This window comes from Triticum aestivum, chromosome 4A (genome assembly GCF_018294505.1).
Source record: "Triticum aestivum cultivar Chinese Spring chromosome 4A, IWGSC CS RefSeq v2.1, whole genome shotgun sequence".
Taxonomy (NCBI): domain Eukaryota; kingdom Viridiplantae; phylum Streptophyta; class Magnoliopsida; order Poales; family Poaceae; genus Triticum; species Triticum aestivum.
Window position 1 is genome coordinate 628,959,223 of NC_057803.1, and position 21,364 is coordinate 628,980,586.

The 21,364-nt window shown below is 47.9% G+C and overlaps 4 protein-coding genes across 4 annotated transcripts; 2 read left to right on the forward strand and 2 right to left on the reverse strand.

Annotated features, from left to right (window-relative positions):
- The first annotated feature begins 2,831 nt into the window (after positions 1-2,831).
- On the forward strand, positions 2,832-4,664 carry LOC123087755 (photosystem II reaction center PSB28 protein, chloroplastic). The gene is made up of 2 exons (XM_044509855.1): positions 2,832-3,053; positions 3,996-4,664. The coding sequence occupies exons 1-2, from the start codon at positions 2,849-2,851 to the stop codon at positions 4,457-4,459; spliced, it is 669 nt and encodes a 222-aa protein (XP_044365790.1). The 5' UTR covers positions 2,832-2,848; the 3' UTR covers positions 4,460-4,664.
- Positions 4,665-4,926: 262 nt separating this feature from the next.
- Positions 4,927-7,947, reverse strand: LOC123087758 (uncharacterized). Its single transcript, XM_044509857.1, has 3 exons — positions 7,643-7,947; positions 7,027-7,220; positions 4,927-5,372 (listed from the first exon to the last, which is right to left on the reverse strand). Exons 2-3 carry the CDS (start codon positions 7,186-7,188, stop codon positions 5,202-5,204), a joined length of 333 nt encoding a protein of 110 aa, XP_044365792.1. The 5' UTR covers positions 7,189-7,220; positions 7,643-7,947; the 3' UTR covers positions 4,927-5,201.
- Positions 7,948-9,556: 1,609 nt separating this feature from the next.
- LOC123087757 (glycine-rich RNA-binding protein RZ1A) lies at positions 9,557-11,971 on the forward strand. The gene is made up of 3 exons (XM_044509856.1): positions 9,557-9,796; positions 10,655-10,767; positions 11,289-11,971. The coding sequence occupies exons 2-3, from the start codon at positions 10,657-10,659 to the stop codon at positions 11,811-11,813; spliced, it is 636 nt and encodes a 211-aa protein (XP_044365791.1). The 5' UTR covers positions 9,557-9,796; positions 10,655-10,656; the 3' UTR covers positions 11,814-11,971.
- A 57-nt stretch (positions 11,972-12,028) lies between these two features.
- On the reverse strand, positions 12,029-14,892 carry LOC123087759 (abscisic acid 8'-hydroxylase 3). The gene is made up of 3 exons (XM_044509858.1): positions 13,572-14,892; positions 13,366-13,484; positions 12,029-13,282 (listed from the first exon to the last, which is right to left on the reverse strand). Exons 1-3 carry the CDS (start codon positions 14,838-14,840, stop codon positions 13,189-13,191), a joined length of 1,482 nt encoding a protein of 493 aa, XP_044365793.1. The 5' UTR covers positions 14,841-14,892; the 3' UTR covers positions 12,029-13,188.
- Between the last annotated feature and the right edge of the window lie 6,472 nt (positions 14,893-21,364).

Consider the following 21,364-nt stretch of genomic DNA (forward strand, 5'->3'; position numbering starts at 1 on the left):
ATCCCTTTGCGGCAGGACCAGTCTATGGACACGAATGTGGGAAGCCTCCATCCAATGTAATCATGTATATGTCTGTTAGTAAATTTAAAATTAAATGTACTGCGATCCACCTAGTCCGTCAGACCACACCAGCGCTGGATCGCATGTCGAATCACAACCAAAAAATAGACAAATATGCTTAGCTTTTACATGCCGAATTCGAAAGAACATCAGTCCAGCAGTCCGTGCATTTCTGTCCTGCCGGACCGGCAATCCCAGCCGTCTGCTCACCGATCAAGGAGGTGCCATCGCCGCTGCGTAGGTAGCCTCTGCCTCTGCGCTCGTGTCCGCGTACGCCTTTGCCACGTCCTCATTCTCCGCGGCCGCCAACTGATTTTTCTGCCACTGCAACATCTAGTAGCAGACGGATTGCACGATGATTCATGCGCCGGCATTTAGAGAGTCCATATTCAAGGTCAACATTTTGGCGTCCTCCGCATTAGCGGTGATCTTCAACTTCTCTTCCTCGAGCGCGGCCTTCCTCTTTTCGATCATGGTCCTCCTCTCTTCGAGCTTGAACTTCTTGTCCGTCGCCTCCATAGTTTGAACCTCCCCACCTTCTTCTCCTCCTTGATGTCTGAGTGCCTCACGCATACCTCGTCCTTCTTCGCCAAGATGTCCTCGAATCTCTCCATCAGCTTGGCCGCCGCACCTTCTCGCTTCGCCTCTCCTCCTCCCACTTCTTCCCCCATAAATTTCTTCTAATCTTCTTTGGCGTTCTTGGGTTGGGTCGGTAAGGTCACCGGTTTCTTCCTCGTTGGCTTGGGCGGCGGTCTTGGCAATGAAAAGGTTCTACTTCGGTTGCCCATTCAATTTCAACCAACAATGCATGATGGTGAGGAGGCTACAAAGAGAAACATTGTCGACAATTCATATTCGTCTAGTGAGCAACAAAACAATACATGTCCGGCTAGTGATCAACAAAACTAAAGCATATCAGGCTAGCGATAAACTTACTTCCTCGATGATTTGTGCACCGCTAGGCCACCGTGAGATGAGATGCTTCAGGTGCCCACAATATTTGGACACGATCTCTTAGATGGTGTATCATCGATGGTTAAGGGACTTTCATTCACGGTTGCCGATGAACGCGTCGAAGTAGGGCGCGAAATGCTTGTGTTCATGAAACTACATGTGAATGTTCCTCAAAAAGGTTGTGCCATTTTGCTCCGTGACATGGATTAGATCAGTGCTAGTGGCCAAGCTATCGCACAATAGCTTGTCCTTTCGCATGTTGAAGCTTTCTCCTCTTCTTCGGATTGTCGACTGTATCATCCGGATCATCGTCGTTGTCGTCCTCCTCCACCTCCTTCCCCTCCAGCTGCTGCTCTTGGGCGACCCAATTCTGCTATTTTCGTTGTGTGCCATCGCTGGTCTGGGTGTAGGACTGTTGCGTGGTCGTTTGGGTGTAGGACTGATGCTACTGGTAGTTGCCAGACTGGGTGAGATCCGAGTCTTCCACCTGCCCGTCCTCATAGCCCACTCCTCCTCCCTCGCCTCTGTCGTGGATGATGTCGAGCATCTCCCTGTCCGTGTTGTACGATGGCTCCTCCGCTCTAGGCATTGCAGCGAACAACGTGAGGGCACCCATCTGCTTCCCAGACGCCGTCCGTGCCCGAATGAGCTACGACGAAGAATACTCGGAGAAGAGCGACGTTGAGTTAACGACGACGATATAAGGCACCGTACAGGCGGGGGTTCTGAGCTGCTTGGCGACGTAGTAGTACGGAGGCTTGTAAGGCTCCGGCCACGACGCCGTCTGTACTGTGTACGCGCCCGTCTGGTGGTGTTCGCCACGGTCGTGCCGACTGCCTCGTCCGCCACGACCTCCACCTCCATCGACACCACCAGGCCCACCAACAACCAACCACTTCTTGAGCTTCTCCTCCTTTGCGGCCTTCAATTTGACGCGACGAGTTTGCCGCGTCGCCGAGCTGGTCTTCCGGGCGAGCGTGATGTTCGGATCCTCTGGCACCTTCGTCGGTTCCATCCCCGACATGTTCTTCGATGGTTCCATGCGTCGGTGGCGGAAGGAAGGCGAGGGTGAGAAAAAAGAGCGGGAATTGGACGGAGAGCGGCGGGGGATGGAAGACGAGAGTGGGGAATTTTGGCACAAAAATAGTGCGGGATGGTACAAAAGCACGGGCTCCGCCTTCCTTTTGGGTGGGCCGGGAGGGCAGAGAGCAACGTTTCGCGTGTCCGGATTTCAGCAAAGCCCTCCACGTTTTTCTCGTGTTCGGGGGGCTATTTTATGGTGCCTTACAAACCAGATAAGAGGGGTTATTTTATTGCAGACGATCTCTCTTTTTTTTGCCTACATTTTTTCAAATATAATGTCACATATTAAAATAGGTGCAAAGCAACTACTCCCTCTTTCCATCTATATAGGGTCTGATACGTTTTTCGAGGCTAACTTTGACCAAATACTAGGGCAATAATATATGACATGCAACTTACACAAAGCACACTGTTAAATTCGTGTATGAAAGGAGCTTTTAATGATATAATTTTTACATTGCGCATGTCATGTACTATTAATCTTGTCAATAATCAAAGACGGTCTTAAAAATGCATTATGCCCTATATAGATGGAAGGAGGGAGTAGGCCGAAATGTGAACCAGTAGAGCGCACGAAGAAAACGGTAATGGCATTACGGAGATTATTATATGATCATCGTGCTTGCCCTACTAGTTTTCGCCTATTTTGCACTGGTCAAACTTTTATTTTTTCTACTTGGGCATGCACGCAAATACCAAAAGATGCCGGAGTGGCAAGGAAAAACAATCACACGGATCGCCAGAGGTAGTGATGGATGGCTGTGGTTGGAACACGGGGCCACCCAATCGCTCCTGCCATCATCTCCCTCCTCTGCACCACTCAAAACCACACCCCCTTCCATCCTCCCTCTGCGCCAGCCTCCCTCTCTTCCTCGCCCAGCCGGCCATGGAAGCTCTGGCCGTCGCCTCGCCGGTCGCGGCGCGGCCGCAGCCCCGCCGACGATGCCTCGCCGCAGGTTCTTGTAAATCTCAGTCGCCCAGCTAATCGAGCTGCATTTCCGTAACTTGTTCTTCTAGTTCCCTGTTGTGCATGTAGTGGTCAGGTGTGATCAAGTGCTGTCTGCTAATTCGTTCATTCAGACTTCAGAGAACAGATACACGGTGCATCACATCAGTTATAGCACCATAGAGTGGGTGATGTGCTACGTGCATCGGTGGCTGCTAGGTGCGTGGGCACATGATCTGCCCAGTCCCTGGATCTGCCCACCTTCTTCTCCTCTGGGAAGGGCAGGATGTACTTGGAAACGATATTTCTTTCAGCAATCTGCTTTCATTTATGATGGCATACCAAAGAAATTGAAGCAAACCCAAAGTCACATTGCGGTTCTCCAAAGTCGCCGTCTCTAGTTTAGGCCCGCCCGCCCTTCGCATATCCTCGCCTCCGGTGATGAAATCTTCTTAAGCTTTCTTTATGATTTTTTGTTTTTCAGAACAAGCAGAACCTTAATGTTTGTAGTAGTTCCCAAGAAAAAAGGCAAGGTTTTACTTATGGATACTTGGTTCCAATTATGCATGATACTGCATTGGAAGGCAAGGTTGTGAGAATCGTAATCGGTTCAAAACTCCGTGATAGGATCGCAAAATGCAGAGTTCTGAACCAACTCGGGATCAAAACGAACAGACTTAAGAGTTTAGGTCTGAAAGAAAGAAGAAAAAAAAAAAGCATGCCATCTCTGCAGACACTCGGTTCCTGTTATGCATGAGCATTACAGTACACTGGAGCCCAAGCTGTGCTAGTCGACGACACGCCAAGGGTTTCAGCATCTTGGTTTATGAACAGGATCAGAACTCTCTACGATAAGATCGCAAATCGTGTTGTAGAATGTACAACATTGTAGCGTGCACTATGAATCTCCAACAAGTTTCAGTATATGTGTGACACCATTCCCTATTTTCAGGTTCATCGTGCCAGAGGAGGACGAGCACCTCCTTCAGCGGCGTCACGGTGCAGCTGCAGAAGCCATTGCACCCAACGACCAGTTCCCGGCGATCGTCGTCGGTGGTGGCGATGGCGATGACGTCGCGGCCGTCGATCCAGTTCATCCAGGGCACGGACGAGCAGACGATCCCGGACGTGCGGCTGACCAAGTCCCGGGACGGCAGCAACGGCGTGGCCATCTTCACCTTCGACCAGCCGTCGGTGTTCGACTCGTCGGCGGAGCTGGGCGACATCACGGGGTTCTACATGATCGACGAGGAGGGCACGCTGAGCTCCGTGGACGTCAGCGCCAAGTTCGTCAACGGCAAGCCGGCGGCCGTGGAGGCCAAGTACGTGATGCGCACCCCCAGGGACTGGGACCGCTTCATGCGCTTCATGGAGCGCTACTCCCAGGCCAACGGCCTCCAGTTCCTCAAGAAGTAGCCATCTTCATCCATCCAGTCCATCATCATCATCCATGAATGCATCTTTGATTCTTCTTCTTCTACTCATTTTTGTTTCATGGATTCCTGACAGAAACTAGCTGCTATATATAGCTGCATTGAGTTCAGTCATCACTGTGACTGTTGATTTGTGTGCTCTGTGACTGCGTACCTTGTTCATTAAGCATGAGATGCTTGATTCTTCATGCTGCTTTCTCTCCTTGATTCTTTGATAATATGCTTTTCTGAACAATCCTCGTGTTTATATTCTGAGGATGATGCCATGCCACCTTTTAAAACACTAATAACACATGCTTTGCAAAAGCTCATGTAGGTTGTAGAGTGCCCGCTTTACCTCTTTCTTGCAGACCGCAACATCACAGAGAAATTGCTCCACCGAATACAGACTGCTGCACGCATGTTGCGGCGGATGGAAAGTATCGACGATGATCACGGAAGGGATCCATATGAGTAAAATTTCAATCTCAATGAGGAAGGTGGGCTAAATTTACATGATACAGTTACAATATAACACTGTACAAGCCAAGGGTGAAGAGGTATTGGAAGGGGGGTGGTCATAGTGCTGTCAATAGTACAACACATCAGTACACTAAGACAGCTCCTTGGACTCCAGAGCACTACATGGTGGTGCGCGACGATGGTGCCTTTCATATATCATTCAGGTGTGTGTCCTTGAGCCGCTTGTACTGTGATGCAAAGTACCTGGGCATGTCGACAGGCGATCAGTCATCGATTATCTGATGTCTGTCCGCTTCGGCGTAACTGGCTGAAGACTGATTCGAGGAGGCGCCATGAGCAGTGCTGTTGCTGCCACGGCAATGCAGTAGCTGCACCTGGAGGCTCTGGATGAGCTCGGTGAGTTGTTGGATGTTCTTTTCCTGCGCCAGTATTATCTGTAGATTGATACATAAACTTGTGAGTGTGGAATGTTAATTTGAACCCGCACAAAAGGGATGGAAACAAGAAAACCGCCGTGTGTGTCATAGGTACTGGTACTGAACACCTGCTTATCAAAAACTGTCGCATGAAGCGCAATACTTCCCTAAAAGTTCTTACGTAGTAAAGCAATCACCATACCAGTAAGCCTAGCTGCATAATGTATCAATTAATTGAGGAAGATTGCATACACCTTCTAAAAATAAAGCCATTGCCTCTTTCTTCAGATAACAAACTTATGCTATTCCCGTTCTACCGTCAGATCCATCACAAAGCATAGGCGTTGAGAAAGAGTAACAATTAGCGCCATCACAACAAAGGAACAGGGCTAAATCTGTATGCTCCAAATATAGCAGAAAGTGAATAATAAATGATCATGAAACTTCCACAGGTCACTCAACTTCTTCACTAAGCAATACTTGCATATATTGGGATGCGCTAAACTCAAAATTGACTTTCTTGAAACTGAACTATAGTACGTAATTAACAAACTTATGCTGTTCCCGTTCTACAGCCAGATCCATCACAAAGCATAGGCGTTGAGAAAGAGTAATAATTAGCGCCATGATCATGACAAAGAAACAGGGCTAAATCTGTATGCTCCAAATATAGCAGAAAGTGAATAATAAATGATCATGAAACTTCCACAGGTCACTCAACTTCTTCGCTAAGCAATACTTGCATATATTGTCAAAGTTTAGAGAGGGGATGCGCTAAACTCAAAACTGACTTTCTTGGAACTGAACTACAGTATATCATAATTAAATGGAAAGAAAGGAGAGAAAATATAGAACATTCCGACATAAATGCACACAGATTATTCTGAAGACAGCTACTAGTATCATGCCATACAATTTAATTATCTCAATCGACATTATATTAGCATCAGAAAAGAAAAGTTGGCTCCTAGAGAGGACGAAATGCAAGCAAAAGAACTAAGTTTGTCACACATCACAGGTTTCAATCTGTTTTCGCAGAGGATACTTCTGGTGGTGGTTCCAAACTTTCAATCTACATACTCAAAGTTATGTGCAATGGCACCGTAAATATTTTCCCGCAAAATATAATGGCAGGGGTATGCGCTAAAATCAAATTAGAGCAAGCGCAATTTGACAAACGACAAATATATAATTAAATGGATAGAAAAAAGAGGAAATATAGAACATTCCGACATAAATGCACACAGATTATTCTGAAGACAGCTACTAGTATCATGCCATACAATTTAATTATTTCGATCAACATTATGTAGGATCAGAAAAGAAAAGCTGGCTGCTAGAGAGGATGAAATGCAACCAAAAGAACTAGGTTGGTCACAAATCACAGGTTTCAATCTGTTTTCATAGAGAACACTTGTGTTGGTGGTTCCAAATTTCCAATCTATGTGTGTTCAAAGTTCTATAAACGCTACCATATGCCAGCACCAATTCTTTCGCAACATGTACAAAACACGGTAGCACAACAAACAATGGCAATAAATAGGGGTGCCTCCAAAAAGATAGTACTAGATAATTTCCCACCAAATAGAATGCCAAGGGCGTGCGCTAAAATCGACCTAGAGCAAATGCAATTTGAGAAACGACAAGAACGGCAGGAGAGCGGCTCACTCACTTTCTCTTTAACGGCATCTTCCCTTACAACCTGCGGTTGCTGCCTCCGCCGCGTAGCTTCCGGGCTCGCCTCGGCCTCGCCGATCTGCTGCTTCCACTCGAACTGCGATGATATGATGAGCACGAGCAGGAGGAAGACGAGCACGATCGGCCTCGAATTCATCGCTGCAGTCAGCAACAGCAGCAGCCAGAGACCTGCAGAAACACACGCCACCGTCAGCTCGTCACAATCTCCACGGCGGCCGCCAGTGGATCAAAACCGCGAAACAATCTCTGCAGCACAGACGAGCCTAATGCCTATTCATGTGTACTGCAAAAATTCCCCCAAAAGGGACGGAGTCAGGGAACAAGTGAATAACACAAAGAGGCTAGAAAAGGTAGTAGTATTTATCGAAGTCCAGTCTGTGGGCTAGAGGGATCGTGGTGGCGCGACGAACTCAAGCACAGAGGAAACGGGGAATTTGACTCGAACGGGCAGCGCCCACGGATCAGGACCGGCCTGGCCGTCCCAGCACGAGAACTGCCCGGGGGATCCGGCGATGATCTCGCCCGAATTTGAACCCTAGGAGGGAGGATGATAAAATTACTGCTGGGTGGGTGGGGGGCGGAGATCGAACCATCGCAGAGGCGGGCCGCGCAATCGGGTGGCCGGTCCGGCCGAAAAGCTCCGGGGAGTCTCCTCTCCGCGCCGAACAGCCGCGGATCTGATCTGCCTCTGCCGCCGGCTGCCAGCCCTAGCCGCCGCCACCAACCTCGGAGATCGATAACTGAGACTGCTTCCTCTCTCGTACCTCTGCTTTCCGTTCCGCCGCCGCCCCCTGTTTTCCTGCCCCCTTCCTTCTCCCTTCGTGCGGCGCAGTCGGCCAAACGCTGGCTGGAAAAACCGATGACGCGATGCGTGTGCGATACCTTGGAGGCATCATTGCTGACGTGAAGCAAAGGGCGGAACCGTTTGCAAGGCACGTGTGTGTTTCTAGATTGTCAAAAAAAAAAAACTGTAACATTGTACGTACAAATTTTGGGGGTCAATTATGACATTCCAAAAATGAAGCGAACTATCGTTCGTGATTATATATTCATATTTAATAGAATTCTTCACCTAAATATTAGCTCCCACGATGACCCATTGTATAGCTCGTCGTGTTTGAGGACCGGTTGCATATTACTGCGTTGAGTTTGAGAAGGACGACATGTTGATGTCGGCCATGCTAATTTTTTTTGTCTATTCATTTTAAGTATTTGTGATAGTGTATAATAGACTTTGGAGTAGCACCATAACTTAAGGCAATAAATAAAAGTATCCATACTAAGTATGAGGGACAAATCTAGCTCCACTAATATTAAAAGCATGAGAGTTTTACCCCATGAAAAACTATGCTTGTATGAGCGCTAAACAAAAAACATAGTGCGTATACAAAACGCACAAGAGACATGGTAAAGAAATCGAGAGATGACGAGTGTCAATGAAAACTTTGTCGAAAGCGCCACAGGGAAAGCATCATTGGAGATAAGTCCTTTAAGCTCCCTGCACACACCCATCCTGCAACCGCCACCAACCTTCAGGACCACCGTGACGCTTGCCAGAGGCTATTGCCGTCGGATGTGAGGCTTTGAAAGGCTACATACAGAACCGATGCGAGCAACGAGTCAATTGTCGGTGCGGCATGTCGGTTGGGGGAATGTTCCCGTGTTGACCTATACCCAGATCCCCCGACGATACCGACAAAGAATATCAAATCCTCCACAAGCAAACTTTCAGCCATGCACTTTGACGTCATGTTGGATCGACAAACAATAACACCATGCACACCAGGGGGGAATAAAAAGCACGTCACCACCGAGTGGACAAACAAGCACGCGAGACCACCCACTCTTTGATGTTGCCGTGGTGAGCAAGAGACTGTGGCCAGCTTATTCCATGTGACGCCACCCTTGCCACTCTGGTTCCACCAAACGGAAAACCGAGCCTTCCTCCATGTGATGCTACGCTTGCCGCTCAAGTGCCACCAAACGAAAAATTGAGCCTTCCGGGGGGGGGGGGGGGTTGAAAATCGTTGCCATACTGTCAGTCAACACGATCCTCCTCCGCCTTCTCTCAAAAGGGGAAGAGATCGGAGTAATGTTTTACTTTTCCTACCGAAAACATAATTGCCTTTTAGGGAAGAACGTAATAGTTTTTTAGCTGTACCGAGGGCAGGGTTGGCTCCACTCTCCTTTTTCCCTCTATAGGAACCTGTTGGCCTGTCTGTCTCTCTTTCTTTCCAGTAAGAACCTGCTGGCTTTCACTCTCAACAAACTCTACATACCAAGACATCTCAAAAAGAAAAACTCTACATACCAAGAGAGAGAAAAAAACCCTCTCCACGCCCAAAATAAAAACTTTGCATACCAAAAAGGGTGCGGCCTGCCGTGGAGCATTTTACAGGCGGCCCACCCATCCACCAGGTTGTGAGCCCACCGAACCGAGAGAAAGAAAGGGAAGAATAGACGCGGCGGCCTGTCCGATCCCACGCCCAACGACGAAGATTCCTACGGTTACGTCCGGCCCCGCCTGTCAGCCCACCACCGGGGAAAATATCTCGCGCCGCCGGGATTTAGGGTTCCAACGTTTCCACTCTGGGATTCCTACTACTCTACTACGGGAGGTATATAAAATCCCCGCGCCAGTACTGTAGGACGCGGTCTCTCCTCCGCCCATCTCTGCTCCGGTCAACCAAGTTCCTCCTCCGCTTCCCAAGCCGCCCTCGTCTCCGCCCCCCTCCCCCTCGCAGGTGAGGTCCCGCGCCACCTCCTCCAGCGACCAAGTTTCGATTGCAACGGGAGACTGTCCCGCGGTGGCTCTCCGGTCGAGTTTCGGCCCTGTTTCCGGCTCGAGCGGCCCGCGCGTTTGCTCAGGCGTCTGGTTTTGGTTAGAGAGCGTTGCAGAATCAGGTCGGGTGGTTGATACTTGATAGCCTGCTACTCCGATGCCCGCGTCGTTGCTGCTCCTTCTGCCTCCGGGATTATGAATCCCCCAACGGCAGGGCACATCTAAGATTTAAGCTTACTGTAGCGCTGTTAGGCAGTTCATGCCCCGCCTAGATGGAATAACTGAGCATGCTTCTAGGGCATACAGTGTATGTTAAGAAATTATTAAGCTATAGCCTTCTGCAAAATTCATTTCCAAACACAGGGCACAGAAAGGAAGATCCAGCAGAATGGCTTTTCCTTTATTTTGCAATTTAGCCTGGGCCCAGGGGCATCTCAGTACAGCGAATCTGCCATGCCATTATGTTTGATGTCCAGCTTCTATTCTGTCCAATGTTCATAGGCGTTCCAGCTTCTCTTCTGCTGTGCTGCGCTGCTTCTGCTTCCTGTAAACTATCCTCTTCTCCACAAAAAGATATCCAGTTTAGCTTAGAAGAGCTAATGATACTGCCTATTGACAAATTGCCATGGTCAGCCTTTTTTTAGCTGGCTAAGATGTACCAACTCTTTGCGGTACCTATGAAGCACTTACCGCTTAGGAGGTTGAATGAACAGAATATTTGTTGATCGCCATATAATCTCTGTATTGCTCTTGTTCTTTTCGCAAGCTCTAACAATTTCTTACCTGCCCATGTGTTGGATGCGTTTGTTTATCCTCCCAGTGATGGCTGATGAGGATGAGTACCGATGCTTCGTTGGGAACCTGTCCTGGTCCACAACTGATGAAAGCCTCAAAGATGCATTCTCAAAATACGGCAAAGTTACCGAGGCAAAGGTGACTTCCACAATCTCTTGGTCATTGATTCTCTGTTTACAATTCAACAACTGCATATGTTTGCATTATTTTCCTGATCCTACGCTCAGCGTCTGATAGAGCATTGATGAAGCAATTTTATGCCTGCTACTGGACTATTTTTGTCACTAGTTATTTACTTATTTTGTCTCAGAGATCAATCTTTACCTCAGTTCTGTGTCCAACCTGCTACTGGACTCTTTTCGTCACTAGTTATTTACTTATTTTGTCTCATAGATCAATCTTTACCTCAGTTCTGTGTCCAGCCTTGATACAATAGAGCTTTAGGACATACGGTTGCATATCTATACATTCCCAAGTATTGATTATATGTGGAATGTTTTTTGTTTACTTGTTATTAGTTCCTGAATTGTTTTACAAATATTGGCTTTATATTGGTTGACTGAGTGATGCCTTTTCACCTTCACAACTGTTCCACATATACACTTTGCCGTTTATTCATCATGAGCTTTTATTTATGTTTGTTTTCTGGTAATGTGCAGGTGGTTATGGACAAGTTTTCTGGACGTTCACGTGGATTTGCCTTTGTGACCTTTGATGAGAAGAAAGCCATGGAAGAAGCTATCGAGGACATGAATGGATTGGACTTGGAAGGGAGGGCCATCACTGTTGATAAAGCTCAGCCTCAAGGGGTTGGTAGAGATCGTAACGGTGACCGTGATTTTGATCGTGACCGTGGGTCTCGTGGTGGCCGTGACTATGGCGGTGGTCGTGCGCCGCGTGGTGGTGGTGGTGGTGGGGACTGCTTCAAGTGCGGCAAACCTGGACACTTTGCTAGAGAGTGCCCGGATGGTGACGGCGGGAGAGGTGACCGATATGGTGGCAGAGATGATAGGTATGGTGGTGGTAGATCTGACCGTGGTGGCGACCGTTCTGACCGTGGCGGCGACCGTTCTGACCGTGACGGTGATCGATCTGAGCGTGGCAGTGACCGATATTCTAGCCGTAGCCGAGATGGTGGGAGTGGGGGTGACCGCTACAGTTGTGACCGATCAGGTCCGTACTGATAGCCAAGATCTTGAGAAGTGTGTTTCATCCAGGTATGAAAACCCTATCTACTATCATGAGGTGTGTTTCCTTGTATTTGAAACTCTGTGATCATGTATTTGAACTATGATGTTGTACCGTGAGTAAGCAGATCCTTTATTACAGACCATATTACTGACCTGCTTACCATTTCTTCCTGCTTAATGTGAGTCGCATGGACTTAGCCATAATGCTTGGCTCTGGGCCCTGCATGTTTGCTTGATACGCTGCTCGGTGGTTCTTGCTTGGTTGAGAGGTGGCTTGCTGTGTGTTGATGCTCCATCATGTTGGTTGTGCTCATACGGGATACGTGGGTTACGTGGGAGGCATACCATGTTGTTGTTCCTGTGGTACCGGGAAGGAAACGGTCAGCTAAACTTTGCTTGAAAATTTCATCGCAAGAAAAAGGGGGAGGTGACAATCATCGGTCCGTAAAAGGAAAAGCAAACCGGTAATCTCTTTCAATGCTCTGTTTTCGAGATTGAGTTTAGCTATCAATCTTAAATGATCTTCTGTTTTGGCAGGCCCCCTTTTGGGTTGCTTATTTTGTTCTGGATCGGTTTCGTTGGGTTCTTCCTTCCGTTGTTGTCTAATAATGACTGAGGTCATGTTGGTTGATTCCAATCTGTGCCAGTATACCATAGCCATTGGAGGTCCCCTACTTCTCTGCAGCCTGCCTAAAAATGTTGGTCTGTGCCTTTGCCGCTGTTGCTCGGCTTTGCTACCTGGTCACTGGAGTTTGTCCCAGTTGGTCGGCCTTGCTACCTGGTCGCTGGAGTTTGCTAGCTGTTGCTTCCTTGTTTCGTTGAGCTGTGCCGTTGGTCGCTAGAGATGCATCATTGGGCCGTGTTCGTCGCGAGAGATGCGCATCAGAGTAATGCTGAGCTCTGCCTGGCTATTCTTCTTTGGCAATGCACCACCGGAGTAGCAGGTTCCGTTAGTATGTAGTGTATTATAGTGTGGCATTGCAAGTTTACATGGCCATCAGATAGGTCATCTAAAGAGTTTTTCCTTGTTTAAATTAAGTTTACATGGCATTGCAAGTTTTACATGTTTGGTGGTGTCTAAAGAATGTTTTGTTCACTTTACTTGTTTTTCCTTGTTTAAATTCATGAGCTGTTCATGTCATGTGTATGGAATTGTTGTACTAAGAAAAATGATTGCTGGTTTCACTTGCTAATACAAGTAAAGTTTGCATATAGTTGGTCCATACAATACAAGTAGCCTCAGGATACCATATAATCTGACCATGCCGATGACAGCATCAGTAGAGTGCGTGTCGGTCTGTCACATGCTGAAAACAAATGTCGCCACCTCGCCATCGCCGGAGCTGGGGTCAGAGCGAACAGCTGGGGTTCAGGGGAGCGCGGTGGCGAGGATGGGGTACTTGTTCTTGGGCATGCGCACCAGCGTCGGCTGCACCGAGGCGTCATCCTCCAGCGCCTTCCAGCTGCACAGAAAACAAACGTCAGAGCTAGACATTGGACACGGTGGCCGGCGGCAGAGTTTGCCGGCGGGGGCACAGCGACTCACTCGTATGTGCAGACTAGGTGGTGGGCGAAGACGAAGATCTCGAGCTTGGCGAGGCTCATCCCGGGGCACATCCGCGGCCCGCTGCCGAACCCCAGGAAGCTGTACGGCTTCAGCGACCCCTGCATACGTGCATTGCACAAAGTCAGTCGAGTCGTCAGCTAGCCGGGCCGCTCGCCGGAGACAAGGAAGAAAGAAAGGAGACGCACATCGAATCTGTCTGGGTCGAAGCGCTCGGGGTCGGCGAAGACGGCGGCGTCGTGGTGGATGGACACGACGTCCAGGTTCACCGACGCGCCCTTGGCCACCTCGAAGCCGTCGATGCTGAAGTCCTGCGCGGCCTTGCGCGAGTACCACGGCAGGATGGTGGCCCGCCGCAGCGTCTCGTTCATCACCTTGGTCGTGTACGGCATGCTGCTCAGGTCCGACCACCACAGGTGCTGTGTGTCGTCGCCGTCGTGCGCCGCCCGGATCGCCATGTGCTCCTCCCTCAGCTTGGCTAGCACGTCGGGGTTCTCGCCGAGGAACTTGACGAGCCAGGTCAGGCCCGCCGTGGTGGTGTCGTGGCCGGCCACCAGCAGGGTCAGGATGTTGTCCTTGAGCTGCGCGTCCGTCAGCTTCTCCTCCTCCGCCGGGTCCGACGCCGCGGCGGCGCCGGCTTGCTGGCCGCGGGCGTGCTTCATGAGCAGCGTCTGGAGGAAGTCCTCGCGGACCTCGCCGGCCCTGCGGCGCGCGATCACCTCGTCCAGCATGGCGTACATCCGGTTCCGGCCGCCGAGGCCGCGGTGGAAGGCCGTGCCGGGGAGCTTGAGCGGCAGCGACGCGAAGGAGGAGGAGATGGCCTTGAAGTTGGCCCGGAACTCCTCCTGCTCGGGGCCCTCCGGCTCCAGGCTGACGAGCATGTTGGCGATGACCTTGAGCGTGAACTGCGAGGCCTCGTCGAGGACGAGCACGCGGCCGCGGCCGGCCCAGGAGCCGAGGATCTGCACGGCGAGGCCGTCGATGAAGGCGAAGTGCTTCCGTAAAGCGTCCACGGAGAGGGGCTGCGCGATGAGCCGGCGCAGCCGCCGGTGCTCGTCGCCGTTGGTGGTGAGCAGGCTGGTGGGGCCCAGCACCTGCTTGCCGGTGTAGAAGAGGTTGAGGCTCACCACGCCGTCCTTGCCGGAGAGCAGGATCTTGGCTGCCTCCCGCCCCGTCATGAACACCGTCGTCCGCCCCAGCACGTACGTCTTGAACACCTTGCCGTACCTCGCCTGCCGCTCCCGCATGAAGCTCAGGATGCCGGCCGGGTTGGAGAAGGCGGCGATGAAGGCGAAGGTCTCGCCCACCACCGGCCACCCCATGTTCCCCGGGATGCCACGCATCGGATCGTCGGCCGGCCTCCTCCGGGCCACCCGGAGCCAGAACAGGAGCCCGCAGGCCGCCCCCAAGGCAGCGGCCAGTAGCACGGGAGCTCCCATTCCCAAGATGGCCGCCATTGATGGTGTCCGAGAGAAAGCTTGACAGAGCCGTACGTATCACCATCGCCATTCTTGGCCTTATATATCCTTGTCTCTTGTCCTCTGATGCCTCGTCGTCGTTACGCCCGAGAGGGAGCCATTTGGTGCCATGCCAGGGGTTCACTCGAGTTCCATTGTGATCGGCTCAGCTAGCTTTAGCCTTTGTCTTTGGTGCCGATTTGGTTGTCCTTTTTCCTTTAGATTATATACACCATGCATACATCCATGATTACGTGCTCTGCTTTAGCCCTTGTCTTGTTCACACAGTTTCCTTGTAAACTGAACATATCATTTTTCTTAGATTATATAGAAGTTGTTATAACGGCTCCCAAAACCAAAGAAGTATTTGTGTGACTTGTAGAAGAGTGTGCCGGCCATGTGCATGGAGATAAGCTTTGTTTTAACTTGTGCCACGAAGCTCGTGGACAGGCTTTGATAAGGACTATCAACTATGACATGCCCACAAACGTATTATTCTTGAGGTTAACGTAGCCACGTAGGCAGGATTCGTTTTCTACTCACAGGTACCTACCTGTGGTATAGGTCTATGTTCATTTACAAAAGTTGATGAAGCGTGAGAACCAGCCTATGGTTGAATGGTTAACTAGATGGTTGTATCTTAGCCGTTGCATGAATGTGTGTGTATGGCTGACGAGTTGACACCTTCATCTTGTTCGTGTTGCCCCCACGACAGCTGGACAATCCTCCACCTCCTTCACCCCTCCCCCTCTCCACCTCAGTCGCCAGAAGGTGTTGTCGGGCGAAGCTCGGCCTATGTCAACGGCGACGGTGGCGCAGGATGCAGTCGACTGTCAGGGTTGCGATGCTAGGTGCGGGACGGAGGGTGCGTACGAGACGGCTGTTTGACGCGTCGGTGACTCTCTCAGGCGATACGGGCAGACTCCCCGTTCCATATGGTGGGGCTTGCCTGGGTAGGATGAGACATGGGGTGGCAGTGTGTGAGGCTCTGGCGGTGATGATGGGCAGGATCGAGGGTTTGGGCGGCAGCGGTTCTTGGAGATTTCTCCATGGCCGGATCTGGCCCATGTAGGTTTGCTGCCTCAGCGGCATGCCTTGAGCGGGTGCTGCCCCCGCGATGCATGGCGAGTAGTCTTCCTATGACGTGTTGCTGGCTAGAGCCGGTGATCCCCGTTCACGGCCGTGGTGGGGGACGGAACCAGCTAGGACTGGCACCTGTGGCCTATGATTGTCCTCTGTGCGTGGTCGACATCATTGTTGCCGGCCCTCTCCATGGTGGTGCTATGACACAACGGTTTTGCCCTTGTGTTTTCTTTCTCAAGGCGCCCGCTTTCCTACGACCTGGTTTCCTGGTGGCGGTGTCTCTCTTGAAAGCTAGGGTGGTGACCCTGGATGGCGAGCAGCACTGCAGTAGTGGTGGTGTCTGCTCTTGACCGTGTGGATAACAAGGGAGGGGTGGCGGGTGATCTTGGTGTGGTGACAATCCTTGTTTTGGATATGGAGGCCTTCCACTGGTGAGAGCGGGCCCTCCCTCATGCGTTGGGTGAGCAACCTTTGCTCTGTCGAGTGGCACTTGTGAGGGTCCGAGCGAAAGCTTCGCGCTCCAGCGCCATGGACAACGACGCACACGCGTGTCGCTCCCCTCTTGAGGGTATTGTTGTGATCCCCTCACGGCGACTGGGCACCTAGGTGAAAACCCTAGTCCATTTGCTCGGGCTTGACGACGATGGAGCCTGGTGTCATCACCCTCTCGAGGGCGTTGTTTGTGGATCCTCGGTCCCTTTTGTTGCCGCTGGCCAGCAGCTTCTGATTTTGCCTTGTCCCTCGCATGTAGTGTCCTGACTCTGGAGTGAGGTGGTCCCGGTGATCTCTTATATATATTATACACGTGTGCCCATGGTCTTCATTCTCAGCCCTTGCCATCTCCTGGCATGAGTGGAGCTTCACAGCCCAGAGTGAGAGGGCAGTCACAATGGGGAGTCGATGCGCTCCAGAGATGGCTCGGTGTGTTCGGTACTACGGTGTTCAGTGGTAGGTGGTGTAGTTTTGGTCATATCCAGTAGTCTAGGTTGTCTCTTGTTAGGTGAGGTGTCTCCTGTTTTCGCGCTCGGTGTAGCGTTTTTAGCACTTGTGGCTCTCACTCGGATGTCGTTTATTTTTCTTTTGTCCTACTTGTATGAGGATTTCCTCACCATTTTGTATCGGTTTGACTGTTTGGGCTTTTGAGAATGTGTGTGGTGTGTGTGTGTTCGTGTATGCATCTAAATTGTAACCGGTGTTTATATCTTCTTTTTACAAACTATGTTTAAAGTTTCGAAATATCCAATAAAACCTCACACATACAAAATTTATAGTACATTATATTCGCAAAAAAATATATGTGGAAATTTGGGCCTATTTGATTTGCAGGATTCTCCAAACACAGGAATAGAGAAAACGAATGAGTGTCATCTCCTCTTCAATCCTATAGTATCAGAAAACAGAGTGAATTTGCATCAAAGGATGTGTTTATGTGGGGATCATCAAAGAGTAGTGTCTAACAACACAGGAAAAACGAAGGAATTCTACCAAGAGCTTTGCGTTAGTGATTTCTCTCTCTCCGAAATAGAGCACAGATGAATGCTAAATGAAAATCCCTATTTGTCCTAATCACGTGAATCAAATGACCAATACTAGAAAATTTCACAAGAATTTGAATCCTCCAAAAAAGATCTGATTGAATATCTCTGAATGAAAGGAGTATTGTGGTGTACAGTGGAAACACAAAAATGAGGGGCTAAAGAACAACTCTCACTTTTCAGACACTACTAATCATGTACGTGCACACACGTCTAGTTTGACAGTAATTTTATTATATTTTCAGTGCTAAACTGCAATTAATGTTGATTCTAAGATTAATTATGTTTAATGCAACTAATGTTGTTTTTAAATTATGATTAATGCAATTAACATGTTTGTAATGTATTGATGATGTGATGGCCACGTCATTGGAGCAGCGTGAGATGTTGGATATAGGTGATTGGATGGCTCATATCATTTGGATTCACCAAACTCGTGCTTTTATAAGTAGTAGCAGATTCTAAAACACATTTCTAAAGAAAGAAAGAAAAAACAGAAGTTTACAACAAATGTTAGATGAGTGGTCATTGGTCTGGTTACATTATATTGCTAGCATGAAGAAGTTTACTACTAACAAAATAAAAATAAAAATAAAGAAGAAGCATCATGATAACAGCAGCGCAGGGTTCACAGCATCGAGACCTTGCAGGCTGCAACAACCACCGTCGACCGCCACAGGGACATTCGAAGCACATGCACATGAACGAGTATCATGGGCTTCGTCCAAAAGCATCACTGCGGCCGCTGATGCAGCATCCTGAACACTGACCTAGCTCGCCGGCTAACTTTTGCCAGCACCTCGATCTCTCTTGCTACCATTTTTTTTTCAATAGACAACAAGCACGCGATGAACTATCTATTCTGGTCAACATGCTTGATCAGCCGAACTGTTATATTTTAGCCACTTGTGTCGAGCAGGTGCAATGCAACACGACTTGTTCTATAATCTAGGGCTGTCCATTTCATTTATATGGTGATTGGACTGTTTTTCGTAGGCATCAGTCACGCATTTCATTTATAGGGAGTATTTTATCGTTCGGATCAACATTCAATTGATCATATGAAGATCAATCTCATCTATACAAATGTTGACTTGGGACTGAAGAAGAAAACTATACATCCTACCTATGATCCTACGGTAGCGAAACCACCAATATACGATCTAGCATATCAGCAAGATGGTATGTAGCTTCCCGAAAATCCCAAAATATTCCTCGGGATCAGTAACATACTTACTGTTCATAAGCCTCATACTGGAACTCCATATATCAAGCCACCTGTCTTCTTGGCCCATGCCATCGCATCCAAACGACTAGGTTCCACTTATTCTCGGATTCTTTCAAACAACATTACAAGATTCATGCTAAAAAAAGACATTACAAGATTCATCATTACCGGATTGATTCAGTCTTAACAAAGATGCCTTGTGACTAAGTCTTGCTTGTCTGAATTGTCTGAACTCAGCCGCCTGCAACAGCACCCTCGTTGGCTTGGTTAATTTGGTTGTCAATTCAATGACATGCACTTTCCCGCACCGCACTGAACAAAACGCATGAGGATGACAGCTGAACAAGCAGCTTTTTTTTTCTTTGAAGAAAGAACAAATATGGAGTACTCCCTCTGTAAAGAAATATAAGAGTGTTTAGATACGGAGGGAGTAGTATTTTGAAGTGGCACATAAATATTGAAATCATATTTTGACTTGTATGTATCCCAAGATTTTCTTTTCAAAACTTTTGAATGGTTAATTTGTTGAGAATTGATAATAAGTACACGATTATAATTTGTTGAATGTATAAAAAAGCAAGTCAAACAAGGACACATTCGTACCTGCCATCACATTTATATAAATAACAAAGGTGATAATTTTATTCTGGAAACGAAGGCAGACATTAAGACCAAAGGGAACACAACTTCCAGAACAAATTCAATGGTATTTGAATTGTGATGATGGGAAGTTGCAAATTGACGGACACCTTAACTGAAGAGCTGTTATCAGGATAGCTCTCATTCCCATCCCAGGTGCTCAGAAGCCTGGAACAGCTTCTTCGACTCTTGTTGCGTTGTTCAGCCGTAGAGCTGCTTGCTCCGGCGAAAGCTGAAGACTTTGGAACCGAGCATCTATACAGGCTCAGAAATTCTCTATCTGCATCTCCAATGAGCCAAATCCACCTTAATCAAGAATGTTTATCAAACCCTGCAATGCACCATGATAGACTCAACAAGAGACTCAACGTATGAGATAGGGCCTCTGTCAATCTTGCTAACCTGTGTTATTATTCAGTAGCCAATATTTCAAACAAGGAAGAGAGGCACGGTACGTATAGTGGAGGACTCTTCGCATATATTAACAGCATAGGAGAACAGTGTTTATAAAAGGAGTTCATTTTTTCTTTTAAAAAAGAGAGCTCAATTAGATTGTACAGAATTATTGACGTCGATGACAATCTGAGTCTGAAGTCTTGATGTTGAGAACCGGTTAGTTGCTTGCTTTTGTTTTGCATCGACAAATAAAGCACCTATTAAAAGCCCATTTTTTTAAGCAAACGTCAACCGTGATGGCCTTATCCTTGAACAATTCTGTCATAGCTGACCATTTTGCAAACGTGCATCATCACGGTGAGGTAAGCATCATAATAGCGCACAGAGCGACATAGTGAGGCGGAATAGTGACCTCTTCAGGAATAATTGCAGAAACATATTCTAGAAAACTGCAACCTGATCTCAGTCATGCACAATGATTTTGTAGACGGCCTTTGGACCAAACATTGTGTTTACTGAAGACCTGCAAGATTCCAGCAAAGTTCAACATGTTAACACCAAAAAATTCTAGTTACATGAAAGGAAATAAAAATCCAAGTAAAAATAACAGGATAGCAGATATAAACAAAATATACACTCAAAGTTGTAAGATGCTGCTGATAAAAGTACATTTTAAATTTTTGAAAAGATTGCTCTTGAGTACTTACACACATCTGTAAAACGAGTTCTAGAAGAAATTAGATCTCAAGATCTGCAGGTGCCAAATTTACTCCCAAAAGACCAGTACGAAAGCAAACCCGAAGGCAGATGCATGTTAGAAAAAAAAATAGCCATTATCATATTATGTGGATTAGCATTAGCTTGCCCTGATTATAAAATTATATGTAACACTGCAGGAGATTCAGAAAATTCAGGAAAATTTATAGCATTGTGATTCACTCAAGTATTGTTGCTAATCCCAAAGTTACAAGCTAAGAAACAATTGCTGCATCTGTACCAGGATATTCGACTGCCTTATTCAAAACGGTAACTTTCACTCACCTAGACCAACTGTATGCAGCATTGCCCTGAGACCAGGTCCTCCTTCCCAGTAGACACAGTAAGCCTTCTTCAGGTGTCTTATATTTATAGTGGATTTTGAAGATGTGACAATCATCAAAATGGATAGCCAGTGCTTTAGCAAATCCTGCGCCGTCTTTTTAACATATCCTAAAATTAAACTCTGCATTTTTTTTATCATGTGTCTTCTAAAATGCGATGAATTTTCTTGCATATTTCGCTTTGCAAGTACAAGTTCCAACAAGCAGTAGATAATGGTGTTTAGTTTCACCGTTTATTTGCAGTACAGGGATCAGGATGTACTCGGTCAGCTCAGAACAAAAGAGATTAATATGATGAGACCATTAACAAATAAAAAAGTGCAAACTAATCATCTGCAAATGAGAAAATGAATTCAAAGACAAGCAAGTCAGCTCTTTTATGTGCAGGTCCAGCAACAGGACTCTAGAAGAAAACTCATCCCCACTGTCTTGGGTTACAGAGTCTAGAGAAACCTTGAACTATAAGCAAAGTTATAGAATATAATAATAAAGACAGGACTGTAGCAACATGATGAGACAGAAAAAAGCTGGAAAGATTTTGTC

Coding starts and splice junctions, on each gene's coding strand:
- LOC123087755 (XM_044509855.1), top strand. CDS start 2,849: ATGGATGGCTGTGGTTGGAACACGGGGCCACCCAATCGCTCCTGCCAT. Junction 3,054..3,995: donor CCGACGATGCCTCGCCGCAG/GTTCTTGTAAAT, acceptor CCCTATTTTCAG/GTTCATCGTGCCAGAGGAGG.
- LOC123087758 (XM_044509857.1), bottom strand. CDS start 7,188: ATGAATTCGAGGCCGATCGTGCTCGTCTTCCTCCTGCTCGTGCTCATC. Junction 5,373..7,026: donor AAGATGCCGTTAAAGAGAAA/GTGAGTGAGCCG, acceptor ATCAATCTACAG/ATAATACTGGCGCAGGAAAA.
- LOC123087757 (XM_044509856.1), top strand. CDS start 10,657: ATGGCTGATGAGGATGAGTACCGATGCTTCGTTGGGAACCTGTCCTGG. Junction 10,768..11,288: donor GCAAAGTTACCGAGGCAAAG/GTGACTTCCACA, acceptor GGTAATGTGCAG/GTGGTTATGGACAAGTTTTC.
- LOC123087759 (XM_044509858.1), bottom strand. CDS start 14,840: ATGGCGGCCATCTTGGGAATGGGAGCTCCCGTGCTACTGGCCGCTGCC. Junction 13,485..13,571: donor TCGACCCAGACAGATTCGAT/GTGCGTCTCCTT, acceptor GCACGTATGCAG/GGGTCGCTGAAGCCGTACAG. Junction 13,283..13,365: donor CACCTAGTCTGCACATACGA/GTGAGTCGCTGT, acceptor TTTTCTGTGCAG/CTGGAAGGCGCTGGAGGATG.